The sequence below is a fragment of the Aethalodelphis obliquidens genome, unplaced genomic scaffold, assembly GCF_003676395.1.
Source record: "Aethalodelphis obliquidens isolate GAN/ISIS:26980383/991018 unplaced genomic scaffold, ASM367639v1 scaffold33, whole genome shotgun sequence".
Classification (NCBI taxonomy): domain Eukaryota; kingdom Metazoa; phylum Chordata; class Mammalia; order Artiodactyla; family Delphinidae; genus Aethalodelphis; species Aethalodelphis obliquidens.
This window is the reverse complement of record NW_020837977.1, coordinates 3,549,131-3,568,143: the sequence shown is the minus strand read 5'-3', so window position 1 is coordinate 3,568,143 and position 19,013 is coordinate 3,549,131. Positions and strand designations below refer to the sequence as shown.

Sequence of the window (19,013 nt, the reverse complement as noted above, 5' to 3'; positions counted from 1 at the left end):
ATTGTATTTAGTTATTTATTTCTCACAAAAACCTTATGGGGGGAAATAGAATTATTTCTACTTCAAAAATTGTGAAAATTGAAAAACTAGGAAATGAACCCAAGTCGTTCTGCTCTAAAAATTCTGTGTTTAATTAGCAGATGCAAACTATTATATATAGAATGGATAAACAGCAAGGTCCTACTGTATAGCACAGGGAACTACATTCAGTATCCTGTAATAAACCATAATGGAAAAGAATATGAAAAAGAATACATATATATGTATATATATATATACATATATATATGTATAACTGAATCACTTTGCTGTACACCTGAAACTAACACAACATTGTAAATCAACTATACTTGTTTAAATATTTATAAGTATTTTATTATATTGCAATAAGTTTAAAAAAATTTTTAAATGGGCAAAATATTTTCTGTGTTTAACTAGGCTATTTTAATTCGCCATTGTTTATGAGATTTATTATTATTTTTATTGTTGTTATTACATGACCGCATAATAGCATCTTCTAATGAGAACTCATAAATCTTTATCCTGTTGTTTTGTCTGTAAACCGGGAACTTCCCTTCCACCAAAGGCACAGACTCTCCAAGAGGACCCCTAAGTATCTTGGGAAATTGATGCTTTTATGCCTGAGCAACCTCTACTCCATCTACAAAACCGATGAATAATTTGCAATCAACATTTTCCATTACTCATCTTAAATAATCAGGGACTCATATTTGAGATCGTTTTCCCTAAAAAACGTCCAATTGCACCTCCCAGGTGACTTCTGTGCGCAGACTCTCCCCCGCAGCTTTCTCGCCCACGAAACTACACTTCCCAGCGGTCTGTTCGTTCATCTGCGCGAACTCTTCTTTCCCGGAGCATCGGGTGGCATCCTGGCAAAGCTAAGGGCGATTTGCAGGGCGCTGTGGCTGGGAGAAGTAAAGGGCGGACAGGCGAGGCCCTCCCGCGCTCGCGCGTCCCCGAAATGGCCCGGAGGCAGGACGAGCAGAGAGGGGGAGCGCCCTTGATGGCGGAAGGCAAGTCGGACGCGGAGGTTAAGCTCATTCTGTACCACTGGACGCATTCTTTCAGCTCTCAAAAGGTAAAGGCCTCCGCCGGGCGGGCGGTGCGGATCGGGTTTCAGCACCGGGACAGCTCCCTCTGGGTGTTGCCCGGGTAGGCCGGCCCACTTAGAAACAGGCCTCCGACGCCCTAACCCCGGCGGGCGCTCCCTGAGGGGCGGGGGTGCGCCTTGTAGGGGAGCAGGGAGCATCAGTCTGAGGTGCAAAGGCCACTACCAGTCGTGAAATGCAACAAAAAAGCATCGCTTTCGGTATTTGGGCGGGAGGCCTTGTCTCCGGGGCCGTGGAGAGCGAGGCAGAGGGAAGCGCCTTCCTGCAACCACATCGTCTAGGGTTCCTTCTTTTACTCTTGGTCGCATTCACTCTCTTCAACAGGCCTAGCCTATCTGTTTCAGGTCCTTATTATGGGGAGGACACATCGTAAGGTTTAGGACACCGAGAAAGTAGTAGTGATGAAGAGGGTGACTGTGGACTGAATATAGCCAGAATCCTTTTCATTACTTAATTATCTTTTCTCACTTATAAGAGGAAGACGCTAGAATATATCTCACTTGTTTATTCCAGGAACAGGAATAGTTGAAAAGAATCTTGAAAATATTAATAACTCAGGGAAGCACAAAAGAACTGCTTGATGGTATCCAGGGATGTCATTTAATTAAAAGCCTCCACGCGTTGTGGTAACCAGTGTGAACTCTTCCAGGTGCGCTTGGTAATTGCTGAAAAGGCATTGAAGTGCGAGGAACATGATGTAAGTCTGCCCCTGAGTGAGCACAATGAGCCCTGGTTTATGCGTTTGAACTCAACTGGAGAAGTGCCCGTCCTTATCCACGGGGAAAACATTATTTGTGAGGCCACTCAGATCATTGATTATCTTGAACAGACTTTCCTGGATGGTAATGTTAAGGCTATTTGTGATTTCTTGGACTTACTTTCAACACAAATATATGTCTTTCTTCCTTCCCTCCCTTCCTTTCCCCCTTCCTTCCTTCCCTCCTTCCTATTTCCTCCCTTCCTCCCCTCTTTTTGGTTTCATGATGGTGGTTTAGTGCCAACAACCTTTTCCATTTCCATAAGCACACAAATATAAAATGGGTCAATAAAATAAATTTTGTATAAGCCATTGTAACTCCATGGAAAAGATTTCACGTAAACTACCAATTTTAATGTCGGAACTTTCCTTTTAAATTCACTTGCAAAAACCCCTGCAGGTGTATGGTTTGTGGTGGTGGTTTATTAGCCTTGAAGTCAAATTCATAATATTGATTTTAAATGAACAGTATGAAAATCAGTTTCACTTAGTCTACTAAATGGTTCTACCTTAAGAATAATAAGAGGGAAAAAGAGGAATAAATCTTAGGCAAGGGAGATTAGAATGTTGGTATACTTGGAGATCTTCGCTCTTGTTACATCTGTATGGTTTGAATTTTTATATCTTTTGTGAGGAATTAGAGGGCACAAATTTGTACAGTGATTTTAAGTAATAATCATTTATTGACAGCCTGTTTTGTGTCAGACATTTTATAATTTCTGTTCTAGTCAGTCTTCAAAAAAAAGCAACCTGAGATAGGCATGGTAGACTAATTATTCCCCTTTTGTACATGAGGAAGGAGAAACAGAGTGGTTGCCTAAGGTAACATAGCTATTTTATGGCAGATTAGGGCTGGAATGCAAGCCTTTCAAATCCAAACCTTCCTATTACACGGACCATCTCTCATAGTCATTGCCACTTACATATTGTCTTGCTTCTTCCTAATAACAAGCCTTTGAGGTAAACTGTAGCTTCAATATTTGCCCAGGATTACACAGCTGATCACCGACAGAACTGAGAGCAGAACAGAGGGCTCTTAGCTATCAGCTAAGTACTCTTCTGAAAAAGAAGTTGCACGACGAGATCCAGTTACTCTTCATCTGCCACCAGTTATGTTGATGTTAATTGGGCAAGATAAAACCAGAATATAACCCCAAATTATTGGAAGCTGAGAAAGGAAATTATAAGGCCCCAAGAAGTCTGAGGTACTTAGAAGAAAGATAGGTTTAGGACCTAAATGGGGGCTGGGGGGAGTTTACCCCAGGGAATTAGATTAGCAGTGGGTTTCCCTTATTCTTAACCCAAGTGTTTAGTTCCCTAAGATTTTGATTGGAGGTGGCCACTGATCTAAACTGCTTTTCCATCCATCATTACTTGCTATTCCTTATAAGTCTAAATGCTGGGGACTGAACAGGAAATGGGGGCTAATTGATTTAAGACAATTTTTCTCAATCTTGAGCTTTTTGGAAATGGACAAGTCTGTTGAATAATAATTTGTATTTCTTGGGAGAAGTGATTATAATAATGTGAATAAGACAAAATAATTGCATAAGAATTCTACTTTAAATCATCAAAAACTTTCAAAGGATACAGCAAATGAAAATGTTTAAATCTTTTGTTAGCATCCCTTGAACTACTATTACTACCATTCTCCTCCTCTTTGTGACATTATCTCTCCTGTAAGATATTCAGTAATATACAGTATTACTTTACAGTATAGTAATGTTAATGATTATTAGGCTTCATCAAATTTGTTTTAGGCTTTTTCTTTTTCTTTGACTATATAATAGCAAAACTGAAATGCATTCGGAGTCCTACTCAAGGTGAATACTGACCTTTTCTTACTACTATTTATTGAATCAGAGGAGAAGGTACTGTGGGCTAAACATTAAGAGGAAAATATGGAAACTAAGGACTTTAATTCTGGTGGTACCAATAGAATAAGTAGACAATCGAGAATTCTAGCTCTTAATCTGAAGCTATCGCAAACTGGTTGCATATCCTTGGTGACTTGACGTTTCTGTTTGTCCTCTTGGATTAGGTGATATAATTTTATCAGTTGCAGAGATAAAGCAAGTCCAATCAACTCTTATTTCACTCTTTCCCATTTCCCAAGGAGAGTAGTCATTCAACTGGAAAGAGTAAAGGAAGATTAAGATTCAGGGAACTAAAACCCATGGTAGCTATGAAGACAGTAAGAAAACAGTTATATAAATGCAGGCGTCTAGTCTCCAGATGAAGTTTGTGTCAAAGTGTTAAAATAAAAAACAAACATGTAAGCATTATCACAATGATCATTTAGATAATTTGTATTTATCATTAAGAACTCATGGAGATTAGGAAAAGGGCCAGACAAGAGAGATACAAATGTTATCCCAATTGTTAACCAGAGGGGAGGCTGAATTCTAATCCCTGCTACTTAACACGTATTCCATGGGCCAGCAGCACTGGTATCACCTTGGAGCTTGTTAGAAATGCAGAATTCTAGACTCTACTGCAAGTCTCGTGAATCAGAATCTGCATTTTAACAAGATTCCCAAGTGATTCATATATACATAAAAGTTTGAGAAGCACTACTACAAATTACTGTGCATTAAATAATTGCTTAAGCTTTAAGCAGTGCTATAAATTACTGTCTTCAAGTGTGGCAGAGTTCTAGAATGTGTTGTCAAAAAATTGTAAAGTATATATTTTTTGAGTATCTCGATGAAAAGGAAAACAGCTTAAGTTTTACATTACTGGAGAATGTCTTTAACACTTTAAAAAGTGAATCTATTAGGTGCTGGGCATAGTTCTACATACAGTGTATCTTGATTTAAGCAGAGCATTTGAGGTTAAGTCATATGATACCCCTGTGGAATGAAGGAGCATATATGGCTAGATGAAAGTAATGCACATTTTCCGATGAATAAACCACCATAATGAAGAATATTCATTTCTGAATTTCTTATACCGTGTTGCTTGTTTAGCTGTATTCTCTCATTTCACTTATCCTATGATAATTTTATCACACTTTAATTATTTCAATTACTTGTAGACCACTGTAAGCACCGCGAGGTCAGAGACAGTGCCTGTTTCATTAACAACTGTATTCCCAGTGCCTGGTAGGGTGACTGTTCTTTAATGGGAGCTAATAAATACTTTTGAATGATTAAAATGAATGAGTTATTGAAAACAGATGTCAGCCTGGACAGGGATCTCTACTGGTGTTCTTTTAGGCTTCTATTCTCTGACTGAGTCTAACAATTCCATAAATGATTTGAATAAAGACATCAAAGAAACACTATTATACTTGCAGATGTGTGAGCTGTGATAGTTAAAATGATGACTAGCTTATGAAATGCTTCTCGTGGACAATAAAATGGAACAATAACTAAGATAAAGTTTAACAAGGCTAAAAGTAGTATATGAATTTTGTTTTAAAAAATCAGCTGCATTAATGAAGGATGAGAGACCTGGCCTGCTAATAAGTTACCAACAAAAGCCAACAATGAAATAAAAGACTAGTGTGATTTCAAGTTGTTTCAAAAGTATAGATTCTGTCTAGAACATGGCAAATTGTGACCTGCTGTATTTGAACTGGTTGGAACATGCAGCATGTTGACCAATTATGGATGGAACTTTGAGGAAAGGTGACAAATTAGAATGATAATGAGTGAATGGATTTCATGAGGTGTATAGTTGCCCATGGTTATATAAGAGACTTTAATTAAGTGTATCCATTCATCTAAAGAACAGAGTGTAGTCAACTGGCATCTCCTTTGCTCTTATTTGCTATCCTTTATTAGTCTATCAACTGGGGATTGTACTAAAAATGATGGCTTGCTGACCTGTACACCTTTCTCAACCTTTCTGTATAATCAGTATTTACATATTTACATCCTTTTGGTATATCATAATCTCTTTTAGTGAACTGTAACTTGGCCACCAAATAATAAAAAAAAGTGAGCATGTAATCTCCAAATTATCTGGAAAATTAAAAATGTAAATTGCTAGGAATCTGGCATCCCAATTAAATTCAGATTTTTAGAAGTAAAAAAAAAAAAGAGAGAGCATGAAATAACTACAAAATACTAGAATATATACTGTTTATTACTGCCAATCAGTGGTAACCTGGAATCAAGGATGTCATATGGTGAATATTGAATTTTGGTAATTTAATATGTTTTATAACAGTTCTCTGAAGACTATGCCCCATGTCTTATGTCTAGATATATCATTTTAAGTATTCTTAGGAAAAGAATTTGGTTTGGAAATAATCCAAGTATTCTGGTATATATTAAAGTCTCACATACTACGTCTGATTAGGAAATATAAATTTATTTTATAAATGTAGTTTTATCAATATATATTGAAAATCAACTCAGATTTTAAAGATAATATTCATTCTGAAATTACTGTTATATTAAAAATATAGTTATTTATGTAAGGAATTTTCAATTATTGTTAAGGTCATAGAATAAATAATTTTATATCTGTTACTAAAAGGGTCTCATATATAGTTGAATAACATTATACACTTTTTTGCACATCTACTGAAATTGCAGGTTAGCACAAAGGATTGTAACTGAGTGCAGAGAAAATATGGTATATGGTAAGGAAAAGAAAATGAGTCTTTAAAACTCATGATTATGCCAATAAAAGTGGTTTTAAAAAGTAATTAAAAAAAACTTTCTCTGATTTGTTCAATTTTAGTGAACAGGATGGGGTGTTAAAATTACAGAGGTCCTGGTTCTATATTATGTGTATACAATAATTGGAACAAACTATCTGATCAAGGAATTTTGCCCCCCAATTATGAATGTTCCTATAAAAGTTTTAAATATACTACCAATTAAAAAGTAGTTAAACATTTAAGGTATAAAATGTATTGACTATCTTGCTACAAATTTGGCTGTGTCTCAGAAAATTCTGGATGTGTGTAATGAACTTGTGTAATTTGACATCGTGTTTTTTCTCATCTGTGTTTAGATTTGATCTTCCTAGCTCTGAAGTTATGGCAGCCTTGAATTGTAGTCAGTTTGTAACCATATCTTTTGCTTCAGGTCATAATTTAATTGTTTACCATTATTATCTTTTTAATAGCCTGGTGTATGACTAGTTGAAGGGTACAATTTTGTTCAGCTACATGCTGCATATTATCTTACGTACCAATGTCATCACTAAGTGATCTAAGTAAAATAAAAAATCAGCAAAGGGATAGAGATAGAAATGAAGTCTAATCTATTCTCATTGAAGGAAGACCTGACAATTATTCAAATAGACCTAGGGGGTATCTTTCTAGAAAACAGTCATAATAATATCTCCTTTATCTGCCATCACTGGGGAGTGTAGGAAATCAAAGTAGCCAATTTAGGAAAATAATTAAAATGTATGCCTTTAAGCCCCTAGATTCTTTTTCGTTTTTGCTCTTGGGGAAACTGAATGTAATTTTTTTAATGGCTCAGGGCCATTGTTATTCTACCCAACAGTACAGGGACTTGAGAATATATGGAGCTGTTGGTCCCCATTAAATGGTTACAGAATGCTTTTATTGTTTCTTTCTGATTTAGAATTTTGTTCTTTTATTTTCTCTCTGTTGTTTGTCACATCTTTCTGCTTTATGTCCATCTGCCTGTTTCTAATTTGCTGCCTAAATTTAGGTGCAGTACAAGACCTACCTTTGTCCCTACTCAGTTCTACAACGTCAGGTCTTATGCCAATGTACTTATTTATTCTTCCAGCTTAGTCACTGATCCTGGCTTCCACTACTGCAACCTTCCACCCCAATGAAGAGTTCCCAGAATTATTCTTATTGCCTGTTTCTCAAACCCTGTAACCCTTCTATTGCTTTCTCACTCCTGATTGAGGTAGAATACCAAGAAAAGATTTTCTCTTTTTAGTATCGTAACAAAAATGCTTTATGGAAGGACTGGAAAATAAAATGAGAATGAGAGGGAAGATTTTCTGTATAATTCAAAGGAAATTCCCTGTTGTCTTTTGAAAAACTCTCTTTCCAGAGGCACTGGACACTTTTGTGTGCTGGTGGCACATTGGATGTGTGATACTGGACAGGGTGTCCTTGAAGAGACAAAGTGAGCTTGGAAAAGAACATGGGTTCAGTGGGTATCTGATGCTCTGCCTGACAAAGTGTTTTAGGAGATAGTTATATAGTAATGGAGCACTGAGTAGAAGATTACTTTCGTGCATTCAAATCTTTGGATTCAGACTTGGCCAGATGGACCTTCGCCAGAAAGCAATTGTATGTTGTTTTTCCTGCTTTTATTCGCTTTCCCAGGAAGGAAGTCGTATGCTCTTCTGAAGACAAACCCCCGGCCTGGCACAAGAAAGCAGCCAGAGCCAGTAGCTATAGATTTACCCACTTGAGAGGCATTTTAAAATGTCGTATCATTTATGGTTATTAACCTGTGGTTCTTGGACCCCCCAGAACAGTGGTTCTTAAACATTTGGGTTTCAAGGCCCCTTTGTCTTAAAAGTTAAGAAAGACATTTGAGAGCTTTTGTTTATGTGTTCTATCTATCAATATCTATCAAACTAGAAATTAAAATTGAGAATAGTTTAAAATACAAGAATATACAACCCCACATTCCATTAATGCCAGAGTGATGGAGTTATCACATGTTGTATAGGCTCTGGAAAATACCGTCATACACTCAAGAGAGAATAAGAGTGAAAAAGCAATTAACATCTTAGTATTACTATAAAAATAGCTTTGACTTGTAGACCCCCTGAGAGTGTCTTCAGGAAGCCCAGGGGTTTTTAGACCATACTCTGAGAACTTTTACCGCTAGTGGTCTGTGAATAGAATTCAGGACATTTGATATCTTAGATGGGAACAAATTACATCTTTATTTTTCACTAATTTCAAACAGAAATTTATCATTTCCTTTCATTTCCAATGTAGGCATAATCCAAAGCAATATCAGGAGTGCCTGTGACTTTGTTCGTATGTTCATGTGACTGTGATGTGTTCATGGCATATCAAGTTATTGCAGATATCTTAAAATATCACTTATGCCCATCACTACTTTGAAATTATGGTAGTTATTAGAACTGCTGCTAGCTTTTGTTAGTGTATTAATAAAAAGACACCCATATTAGTATTTTATACTTTAAAATTACTTTGATAGTTTATTTTAATATAATCAATTTCCTTTGCAATCCTATGTCTTGTATTTTATGCATTTAAGAACATTATTTTGAGAAGAGGTCAGTGGCACACAAAAGGTTGAGAACTCTTTAGAATTTCAAGGACCTTAGAAGCCCTCCAGTCTGTTATCCTCATGGGAATGTTTACCATGCATTGGTTGGGCAGCAAGGAAGTGTGCTCTAGTTGGGCTGAAAAGTCAGCAAGGAAGTGTGCTCTAGTTGGGCAAGTTCACGGTTGACGAGCAGAATGTAGCTGACCCTTCATTCTTGGTCATTCTAATGCAGACTTCAGAATTGGACTCCCAGCAGGGAATTAGACATTTGCCCACTGGTTTGAGGAGTAATCCATGTTCTTTTTTCTTAGAGAGTCAGAAATAGCCTTTTGGCTTAAAATCTTGTACTACTTGGTCTGGCGTTATGAGATCTTGCCCGAAATCTTACTCTCCAACCAACTCTGAATTGTCAATGCTTATGAATGAGTGTGCGATGCTCAAAAGGATTCCAAATTAAATAAATAACTCAAACTAAACGAATAAGTGAATAAGCAAAAAATAAATGAATAGAGTTGAGGTCATTCTTTTCACCTCTTTAGATTAATAAGCTTGTTGGCATTTTTTTTTTAGGGGAAGTTTGAGAGTCAGAAGTGGGAATAGATTCTGTAGGGACTTAGCCCTGACCTTTGGATCACATGGTTCATTTTTATTCTTCTTGAATAGTCTCTGAGAAGTAAACCCTTTGAAGATGTTACAATGATGTAATAAAACAGAGCACTGCATTAGGAGTTAATGACTTTGGTTCTTGGTCTGCCTCTAATTAGCTGTGGGATCTTGGGAGAATGTCTCAGCCTATATATCTCAGTGTCCTCATTAATTGCTACAGAGCTTCTGCAGCTCAAATATTCTATAATAACTAGCAATTTGGGAATATATTAATTCATTAATTGAAATTTATTCAACACCTACTATGAGCCAAACATTATATTGGGCACTGGGATTCAACAAAGAACAATACATGGTCCCTGCCCTTAAGGAGTCTATAGTTTAGAGTTTAACCAGCAAATGAAGATTTATGTAGAGCCCACTTTCCAGAGATAAAATATTAGAAATTGCTGGTGAATTCCACAAAGATTATCAATTCCCATTCACATAGCATCAATGGGATCACTCTTGGTATTAACTGGAACCTGGGAAGGTGTGGTCCCTGATCATCTTTCCATAATGAGCCTTCATTCACTTAACCAACATTTACCAAGGGCCTAAAATGTATGAGACACTATGCTAGACTCCGGATCATACGTTCCTTGCCCTGAAGGGGTTTATGGGGCAAAAAGATACAAACAAATAATTAAGGTGATAAGGGCTATAATGGAGTATGTACAGAGTATTTTGCATGTACAGAGGAAGGCATAGTTGACTTAGTCAGATGTTGGTAGTTGTGGAAGTTTGGCGAAATTTCGGCAGGGGAGTTGGCATAAAAAACTAGACCTTGAGAGTAGTGATTTGCAAGGTGGAGAAGTGTGATCGTGGTTTGGGAATCTGGTCTGGTACCTCAGTCCAATTCAAATTTTGAATGTCTGGGCTGGAGAGATATCATCCTTTAAATCCCTTCATATAATACTGAAAATGTTAATGTGGAGGGGCTGGAGTTTTTTGTTTCTTGCTTTTGGATGTAACATCTTGTTTGTAACTTTTCCTTCAATGTTTGTGTATGTGTTTGTGTGTGTATTTTAGAAAAAACACCCAGGTTAATGCCTGATAAAGGAAGCATGTATTACCCACGGGTACAACATTATCGAGAACTGCTTGACTCCCTGCCCATGGATGCCTATACACACGGCTGCATTTTACATCCTGAGCTAACTGTGGACTCCATGATCCCAGCTTATGCAACAACAAGGATTCGCAGTATGTAAAGAGCTTAAAGACCTGGAATTCTGTCTCAAGTTTCTTTTAATTCATTTCTGAGACCTAGCACACCTCAGGAAGACTTGGGGGCAGGGTTGTTGAGTTTGCTTCATGGACATGCATGTTATATATCGATCCACGCACCAGTCAGATGAATCTGTGCTTCAGCTGTTCAGCTGGACATTTATTGTCTACAGGACCTGATTTTCCAGCTCTTGGCCTTGAGGGCCAAGCTTAAATAAAACTCGGAAGAGTGGCCCGTGGAAAAGTAGAGAACGTAACATGTTCTCATGGACAAATGGACTAGGAAATAAGGAAAGCTGGGATCTGCTGGGAGTTATGGGTGACTGAGTTCACATTTCTGGTCCTTAATTTTTGTTTCATTATGTGAAGAGCTGGGCTACAGGCTGTGTAGCCATTACTCTTCCTCTGAGTTTAGTGATCGGGGATTCACTGAGGTGGAGCTGTGACCTCCAGCTCTCTCCTTCCTCCTGCCCTGAGGATAGGGAAGGGTCAGTGCGTGGGATACAAAGATACAAACAACTAATTAAGGTGAGGAGGTGTGCTCCATGGCCCAGGGGATTGGAAAGGGAAGGGGCTGTGATCAAACTGGGGGTTTTGACCAGGAACACTCACACCCAGAGCTTCAATTCCAGAAAGCCCGTTCTTTCTGTTGCATCATACCTCGCCTTTACAGTTCTCTTACTGACGCTACTTTACTTTCTTTTCAACCCCCTCCTCCTTACTCCTCCCCTCTTACCTTCCCTGCCCTGCTTTCCCTCCCTGCATTTTTCTCCTCCCTCTTCCAACTTCTCACCTTCCTCTTGTTCCTCCGCCTTCTCCTCAGAAATACTCATTATATGATTTGAAACAAGTATTCTGACTATATTTCCCTAGAGTAAATATTTCTCTAAATAAGGCTTTTCCCTTCCCTTTCCATAGAAATTTATTACAGAAAACTTGGAAGGTATTGAAAGGTAGAACTACCCTGCTCAAGCACTTATGATGTGCTGGGCTTTGCATTCAATGCCTTTCCACAGTGCCTCCCGTTTCATTCTCAGCCTGTGTGGCAGATACTCTGAGAGCTCCATTTTATTTTATTATTTATTTACCCAGATTCTATTTTTATTTCCTGGGAGTTGTTAATGGGCTTTGCCATGACAAGGTTCTACCCGTCTTTCACTTTAGCAGCTCCCACCTACTGAGATAAGCGGCAGGGTCCTTTGATGCAGAGGGACAATGTAGAGGTAGAAACCCCCTTTTAAGAGGATAATGAAAGGATCAAGATGGGTGTTTAGTTTTCGTCTTTTCCTGATTCATTCTTCTTAGTAATATAATAGCTGAAAGGTCACCCTTATAGTTCAGGGAAGTCAGGATGTTACAAGTGAGAGAGGATCTTAAGAAAAAGAGTAGAGAGTCACCAGGAAGAAAAGAACAACTGGTTGCTCCAGTGTGTGTGTGTGTGTGTGTGTGTGTGTGTGTGTGTGTGTGTGTGTGTGTGTGTGTGTGTGTGTGTGTGTGTGTGTGTGAGAGAGAGACAACGTGTGTGCATAGGGGGTCTCATGCATTGAACTTTTTTTTTAACAGAGTGCAGTATTTATTTATGTAGACTTTGTCTGTAGTGTTTTTTTTTTTTTAACAGCTTTATTGGAGTATAATTGCTTTACAATGGTGTGTTAGTTTCCGCTATATAACAAAGTGAATCAGCTATACATATACATATATCCCCATATCTCCTCCTTGCGTCTCCCTCCCACCCTTCCTATCCTACCCCTCTAGGTGGTCACAAAGCACCGGATAGCTCCATTTTAAAAGTGAGGAAACTGAGGCACACAGAGTCTGAGTCAGAGGAAGGGCATGACCCCAGGGCTTATGCTCTTACCATTGAGTTTCCCTGCTTTTCTTTGTTTCTTTTATGGAAGGGAGGAAATAATTTTCTGTTTCAAAAATGATTTTGTTATCAGGCCAAATTGGTAACACAGAGTCTGAACTGAAAAAACTTGCTGAAGAAAACCCAGATTTACAAGAGGCGTACATTGCAAAACAGAAGCGACTTCAGGTAAGTAAACCGGGCTGTCCTCAACTGACATCCGCTGTTTGTATTAAATGTTCTACTTTTTGTACAGTATCATTATTTTTTAGAACATATTCTATGAACTATCGCAAGTCACCAGAACATGTGTTACCTTCAGCTTAGGCTCTGCTTTTAGAAAGAATTTTCCTTTATTAGATTTGATATTCAGACCTAACGACAATTGCTTAAAAAGCAGTCATTGCTCATGCTGGTTGCCAAGGAAACTTATAAAATGTAAAAGCAAGTTAATAAAATATTGTAGGAATCTGTCATTTCAGGTATTTTTCCACTTTGAGGCAGATAGACCTCTATCTATGACTTTTTTATACCAATAAAATTACAGGCGAGTTTATTTGTTTTTTTAATATATATACCCCACATGCCTTTCAGTTTTTTTCCTTTGTACCTTTTGATCCCCTTCACCCATTTCTCCAACCCCTCACCCCACTGCCTCCGGCAACCACCAGTCTGTTCTCTGCATCTATGAGCTTGGTTATTTGTTTGTTTTTAGATTCCACCAATAAGAGAGATCATATGGGATTTGTCTTTCTCTCCTTGACTTATTTCACTTAGCCTAATGCCCTCAAGGTCCATCCACATTGTTGCAAATGGCAAAATTTCAGTCTTTTAATAGCTGAAAAATATTCCATTCTATATACACCAATCACAATTTTTTAATCCCTTCATCTATTGATGAACACTTAGGTTCCTTCCATGTTTTGGCTATTGTAAATAATATTGCAATGAACGTAGGAGCGCAAATATCTTTTGAGTTAGTGTTTTTGTTTTTCTTTGCCTAAATACCCAGAAGTAGAATTGCTGGATTATATGTTAGTTCTATTTTTAATTTTTTGAGGAACCTCCATACTATTTTCCATGGTGGCTGCACCAATTTACATTCCCACCAGCAGAACACAAGTGTTCCCCGTTCTCCACATCCCTGTCAACACTTATGATTTCTTGACTTTTTGATAATAGCCATTCTAACAGGGGTGAGGTGATATCTTACTGTGGTTTTGATTTGTTTTCCCTGATGATTTACAATGTTGAGCATCTTTTCATGTACCTATTGGCCACTGTATGTCTTCTTTGGAAAAATGTCTATCCAGATCTTCTGCCCATTTTTAAATTGGATTGTTTGTTTGTTTGCTATTGAGTTATATGAGCTCTTTATAGATTTTGAATATTAGCCCAGATATATGACTTTTAAGTATTTGCTCCCACTTAGTAGGTTGCCTTTTCGTTTTGTCGATGGGTTCCTTTACTGTGCAGAAAGAAGCTTTTTAGTTTAATGTAGTCACACTTGTTTATTTTTGCTTTTGTTGCTTTTGCTTCTGGTGTCAGATTTAAAAAAATCATTGCCAAGACCAAGTCAGTGAGCTTACCGCCTGTGTTTTCTTCTAGGAGTTTTATGGTTTCGGGTCTTACTTTCAAGTCTTAAATCCATTTTGAGTTAATCCATTTTGATGTGTCTGCCTCCTGAGGAACAGGTCTTTGCTTCATCATTTAGAGTCAGCCTTTCTCTTTCTGCTGATTCTTTCCTCCAACAAACTGTGTAAAGCTTCTCCCATGTTGAAAATCTAGCAAACATCAGCACTCCCAATCCTGCCTCTACTTCCCAGCCTCCTTTATCCTACATGAGCTAAATAAGTGAGCTTCTCAAGAGAAACGCCTGCACACACAACACTCCTTACTCTCTACCTGCTCTTTTTTTTTTTTTTTGCGGTATGCGGGCTTACGGGCCCAGCCGCTCCGCGGCATGTGGGATCTTCCCAGACCGGGGCACAAACCCGTGTCCCCTGCATCGGCAGGCGGACTCTCAACCACTGCGCCACCAGGGAAGCCCTCTACCTGCTCTTTAACTCACTGCACTCAGATTCCTCTCGCATCTCTGAGCCCTCAGTTATTCATTTGTTGAAGGCTGCCGACGTTCCATTCTGGAGTTGGGCACGAGAGGAGTCTCTTTGTGCCCCTCACATTCTTTGCCCTCTCTGATCATTTGGTTCCACAGGAGTTGCCAGTGAACAGTGGGTCTGACCCCTGGGATATTTTCACAGCCAGGGCATTTTCTGTCAGGTTTGCTTTTGCTTTAACAAAGTTATTCTATTTCTTCTCATTGTTGAGAATAAACAGGCTTCAACTCTGTAAGAGTTTGTATCTGCTCTGCTCTACGCTGATTACTTTTACAGGCATAAATAACCTATAAGTTATTTTTGTTAATTAGTCAAAGCTCCTTGACCATGACAATGTCAAATATTTGAAGAAAATTCTTGATGAATTGGAGAAAGTCTTGGATCAGGTTGAAACTGAGTTGCAAAGAAGAAATGAAGAAACCCCAGGTAGGTTCTCATTTGTGTCCTTTTTCTCTTTTTCTGGACATCAGGAGTATTTATGGGAACGTTCTTAGGTTTCACCAAAAACATTCTGTAATCTGTTTTTAATTGTTAGTACTCATGGGCAGTTTCAATTATGATAGCATCAATACTAGGTGTCAAATTCAGCAAAACCCAGGTGTCTAATGGTAACTCTGCGTCTATGTGAAATATGACTGGTGAAGAATTTTTCTGCACAATTTAAGGTATGCTTCGTAGATTCCTACCTGGCCTGTTTCACAAATTTTAATTAAAGGAGTTAGTTTGGTTGAATAACCTGAGTACCTGCTTGAACGCTCCCTCTAGTGTTTCCCTTAGGCAGGGAGAAAAACTGCAAATTGAAGTAAAGTATAACATGGAAGCAGCCTGTGCACATGTGCAGGCTGGCTGGTGAGGTGAGCGTCCGCCGGCTGCACCTGTGAACCTGGCTTCACGATGAAGCCCAGGTGCAGACATATGGACCATTTGCACTATTCTGATTGACAACAAAGTTAAAGACCATTTTACCTGAAACTTGCTTCACAATAGGGACTTTCTAAATAAGTCACTAAAAGCGGCAACTACTGAGTGACACATGGATTTTCCTTAAGTACACCTGTCATTTTCTTAACCCAGAAGGAAATATCTGTTAACTCCTTTGGCTTGGAAGCTCTCCACTCCTCAAAATGATAGACAGGCTTTGAGCTCAAGTGGCTCTAGTGGCACCTAGGGACTCAGGTGCCTGACAGATGGCAAACAAGTCTCCCTTAGCTTGGGATACATTTGCATGGACTTTTTTTTTTTTTTAAAGCATAGAATTACTTGCTGAGTATTGTCAAGAAAATGTACCATGGCCTTCATCTTTTGCTACCCTCACCCTTGCCGTCAAGACTAAGACCAAAGATGCCAACCAAAGTCTATTTGTACCGTGCTTGCCCCTTATCCTCCATGTCCCTTTCTCTAATTAGAAGAGGGCCGCCAGCCATGGCTCTGCGGGGAATCCTTCACCTTGGCTGACATCTCGCTTGCTGTTACACTGCATCGACTGAAGTTCCTGGGGTTTGCAAGGAGAAACTGGGGAAATGGAAAGCGACCGAACTTGGAAACCTATTACGAGCGTGTCTTGAAGAGAAAAACATTTAACAAGGTTTTAGGACATGTCAACAATATATTAATCTCTGCGGTGTTGCCAACCGCATTCCGGGTGGCCAAGAAAAGGGCCCCAAAAGTTCTTGGCACCATCCTTGTGGTTGGTTTTCTTGCAGGAATGGGATATTTTGCTTTTATGCTTTTCAGAAAGAGACTTGGCAGCATGATATTAGTGCTCAGACCCAGACCAAATTATTTCTAGGCTTTTGGGGATCTGGTGGCGGCAACTCATCTAGCCATTCAACTAGACCCTTCTCCACTCTTCCAGGCCCAGTGAAGAATGACCCTGGGCAGCTAGTAAAACGCATAATTTCCTTTACTCTTTGGCTCGTTTATGCAGGGAGAGGAGGCAATGAAGATGGTTTTGTGGGCTGGTAACTTTGAGAGGACTTATTTGCAACCCTGAACTAATTCCTCCTTAAAACATGTGCAAAGTCAAGATATGTGAATGCTGACAGGTAGAGAATAGACCTTTCGCTCAAAATGTCAGTTCAAGTTCTGGGTGATTTTGGGGGAGAAGTTTATTATTATGAGAAGACAGTAATAATAACCTATGATTGCCCATAACTCTTCATCTGAGACTATCTGGGTGTGTTGAGTGTTGAATAGTTAGCAGTATTTTCTCCTGGAATTCAGAAATCCTCTTTGTTACTCAACACAGGAGTTCAGATAGCAGCAGGGCACAGCAGTGCTTCCTACTCTCACTGTTAGCTTTAGGCAGAAATAAGGGAGGCAAAGGGACAAAGAAGGGGGAAAAGGGAGAATGAAGTCTATATAATGATGACAATAGAATGCAACTTCCAGGTGCTTCCGATGCCACTCATGGCTGCCTGTCCCCTTAGTAAACATTATATTTGACTACTTGTGGCTACAGCCCATGCATCCTCCTGTAACTGAGGACCTTGGAAAAAGAGGACTGGGGAGTTACTGCAGAGAGTTGGCTGGAGAAAACCCTGGGCTTTACACTTATAGCACCTAATCTGACCTTAGTGTTAATTTTAAATGCACATAAATCACAGTCACTAATTTATTAAAATTAACTGATTACCTACTTGGGCATGAGATGCCTACTGGAACATGTCTGACTAGCATGTACATGAAACTCTGAAATTTCCTCATGGTTCCCCAATTCGAAGGTGCCTGTGAGATATCACTCCTGTGGACTGTTGTGAACAGTCACTGGGAGTCTTTGTCTCTCCAGCCCTTTTGTGCCCACAGGTGGCATTTAGGTGAATGTCCCAGGTAACTACTAGCATGGCATGTGGCTGGGGAGTGGGTATTTCGTTGATCTGGGAGTGTTAAATAGGCTTATTCTGCATTTAGGGAGGCTGGTGTGTTAATGCAAAAACTGTTGTCTAAACCTTGCATCTATTTATTGTCATCAACAAAGCCTTAAAAGGTTACAGGGAAGGAGAAAATCTAGCCTTGATCCTTGGCAATTAATTTAGGGGAGATGAAATAAGTCGATAGATAGTGATTCCACCTATATTCCTTCATTTCCACCTATATTCACTTCCACCTATATTCACTTCATAGTGATTCCACCTATATTCCTTCATTTCCACCTATATTCACTTCATTCATTCCTTCATGGGCACTTTAGGGGGTGCCTCAGTCCATCTGGAAGGGAAAAACCCTGTGTGTCCCATGAACAATAATGGAACTGCAAGATACAGTTTGTGCTCAGGAAGAATCTTTCCTGGTGACAGGAAGGTGGAGTTTCTCTGGAGTTGGCCAGAAAGGTGTGGGGGGCAGTGTTAGGTGTGACAGGAAGCATGTATGGGGAATGGTGAGCTAAGGTTCCAGCGAACAGCAGAAGCTTGCTTGGACTGCCTCAGATGGGCTGTGCAGATGGCCAAAGAATGTACCTACCAACTTTTTCATTAACAGGAAACAGTCATACCTACTAAACAATGACTTTTTGATGGTAAAATGATTCTATAATTCATGAATCAGTTGTGTTAGAAAATATTGTTGAACTGGATACTCTCTGTTTCCAAAAAATTAATAACATCTCCAGTGTAAACTCAATCCAATAATAATGAACAGAGTGGCAGCTTTTATAATGTCTTGATTTTGAACCTCAGTGCATTGTTGTATAGAGTGTCTGAATTTGTTTCTGGGACATTCCAAACCATGTATTCATAAAAGAGCCACAAAACTGATTATTCAGTAGGTCAGAGTGTTTCAGAGTTCTTTATGTCATCCTTTTATGAACAAGAACTCAGACATGAAGAAATTGAAATTGGATTTTTACAAAAATCTACAAAGGAGGATATTTACCTATATAAGGGTTGTTGATTAAGAATAAAGATTTGAAGTCCAATACTGGCTTTTCACTAAATTTGTATTATTACTGATCAAGAGAAAATCTACTAAAAGTATTTATGATTTTCAGATACAGTTTCATTGGAAATAGGCTTGTGTCTCTATTAAACGTGATGCATTTGTCAATTTCACTTGTTTCATGGATACCCTTGAGTTTATACTTTTAAGACA

The 19,013-nt window shown here is 38.8% G+C and overlaps 1 protein-coding gene across 4 annotated transcripts; it reads left to right on the top strand.

The window, feature by feature from the left end:
• Window positions 1-945: 945 nt before the first annotated feature.
• GDAP1 (ganglioside induced differentiation associated protein 1) lies at window positions 946-18,011 on the top strand. Of its 4 annotated transcripts, none has more exons than XM_027127886.1 (6): window positions 946-993; window positions 1,804-1,972; window positions 10,767-10,940; window positions 12,905-12,999; window positions 15,239-15,353; window positions 16,334-18,011. In XM_027127886.1, exons 2-6 carry the CDS (start codon window positions 1,867-1,869, stop codon window positions 16,714-16,716), a joined length of 873 nt encoding a protein of 290 aa, XP_026983687.1. In that variant the 5' UTR covers window positions 946-993; window positions 1,804-1,866; the 3' UTR covers window positions 16,717-18,011. The 4 variants fall into 4 exon arrangements, with proteins under 4 accessions (XP_026983687.1, XP_026983684.1, XP_026983685.1 ...); XM_027127883.1 differs by having other exon boundaries at window positions 951-1,099; window positions 1,780-1,972; XM_027127884.1 differs by having other exon boundaries at window positions 951-1,099; window positions 1,780-1,972; window positions 15,239-15,367; window positions 16,348-18,011.
• Window positions 18,012-19,013: the final 1,002 nt, after the last annotated feature.

Excerpts from the sequence above, each read along its gene's own strand:
- GDAP1 (XM_027127883.1), top strand. The coding sequence starts at position 983 with ATGGCCCGGAGGCAGGACGAGCAGAGAGGGGGAGCGCCCTTGATGGCG. Across the intron at positions 1,100-1,779 it reads ATTCTTTCAGCTCTCAAAAG|GTGCGCTTGGTAATTGCTGA; the intron begins GTAAAGGCCTCC and ends GAACTCTTCCAG. Across the intron at positions 10,941-12,904 it reads TGCAACAACAAGGATTCGCA|GCCAAATTGGTAACACAGAG; the intron begins GTATGTAAAGAG and ends TTTTGTTATCAG.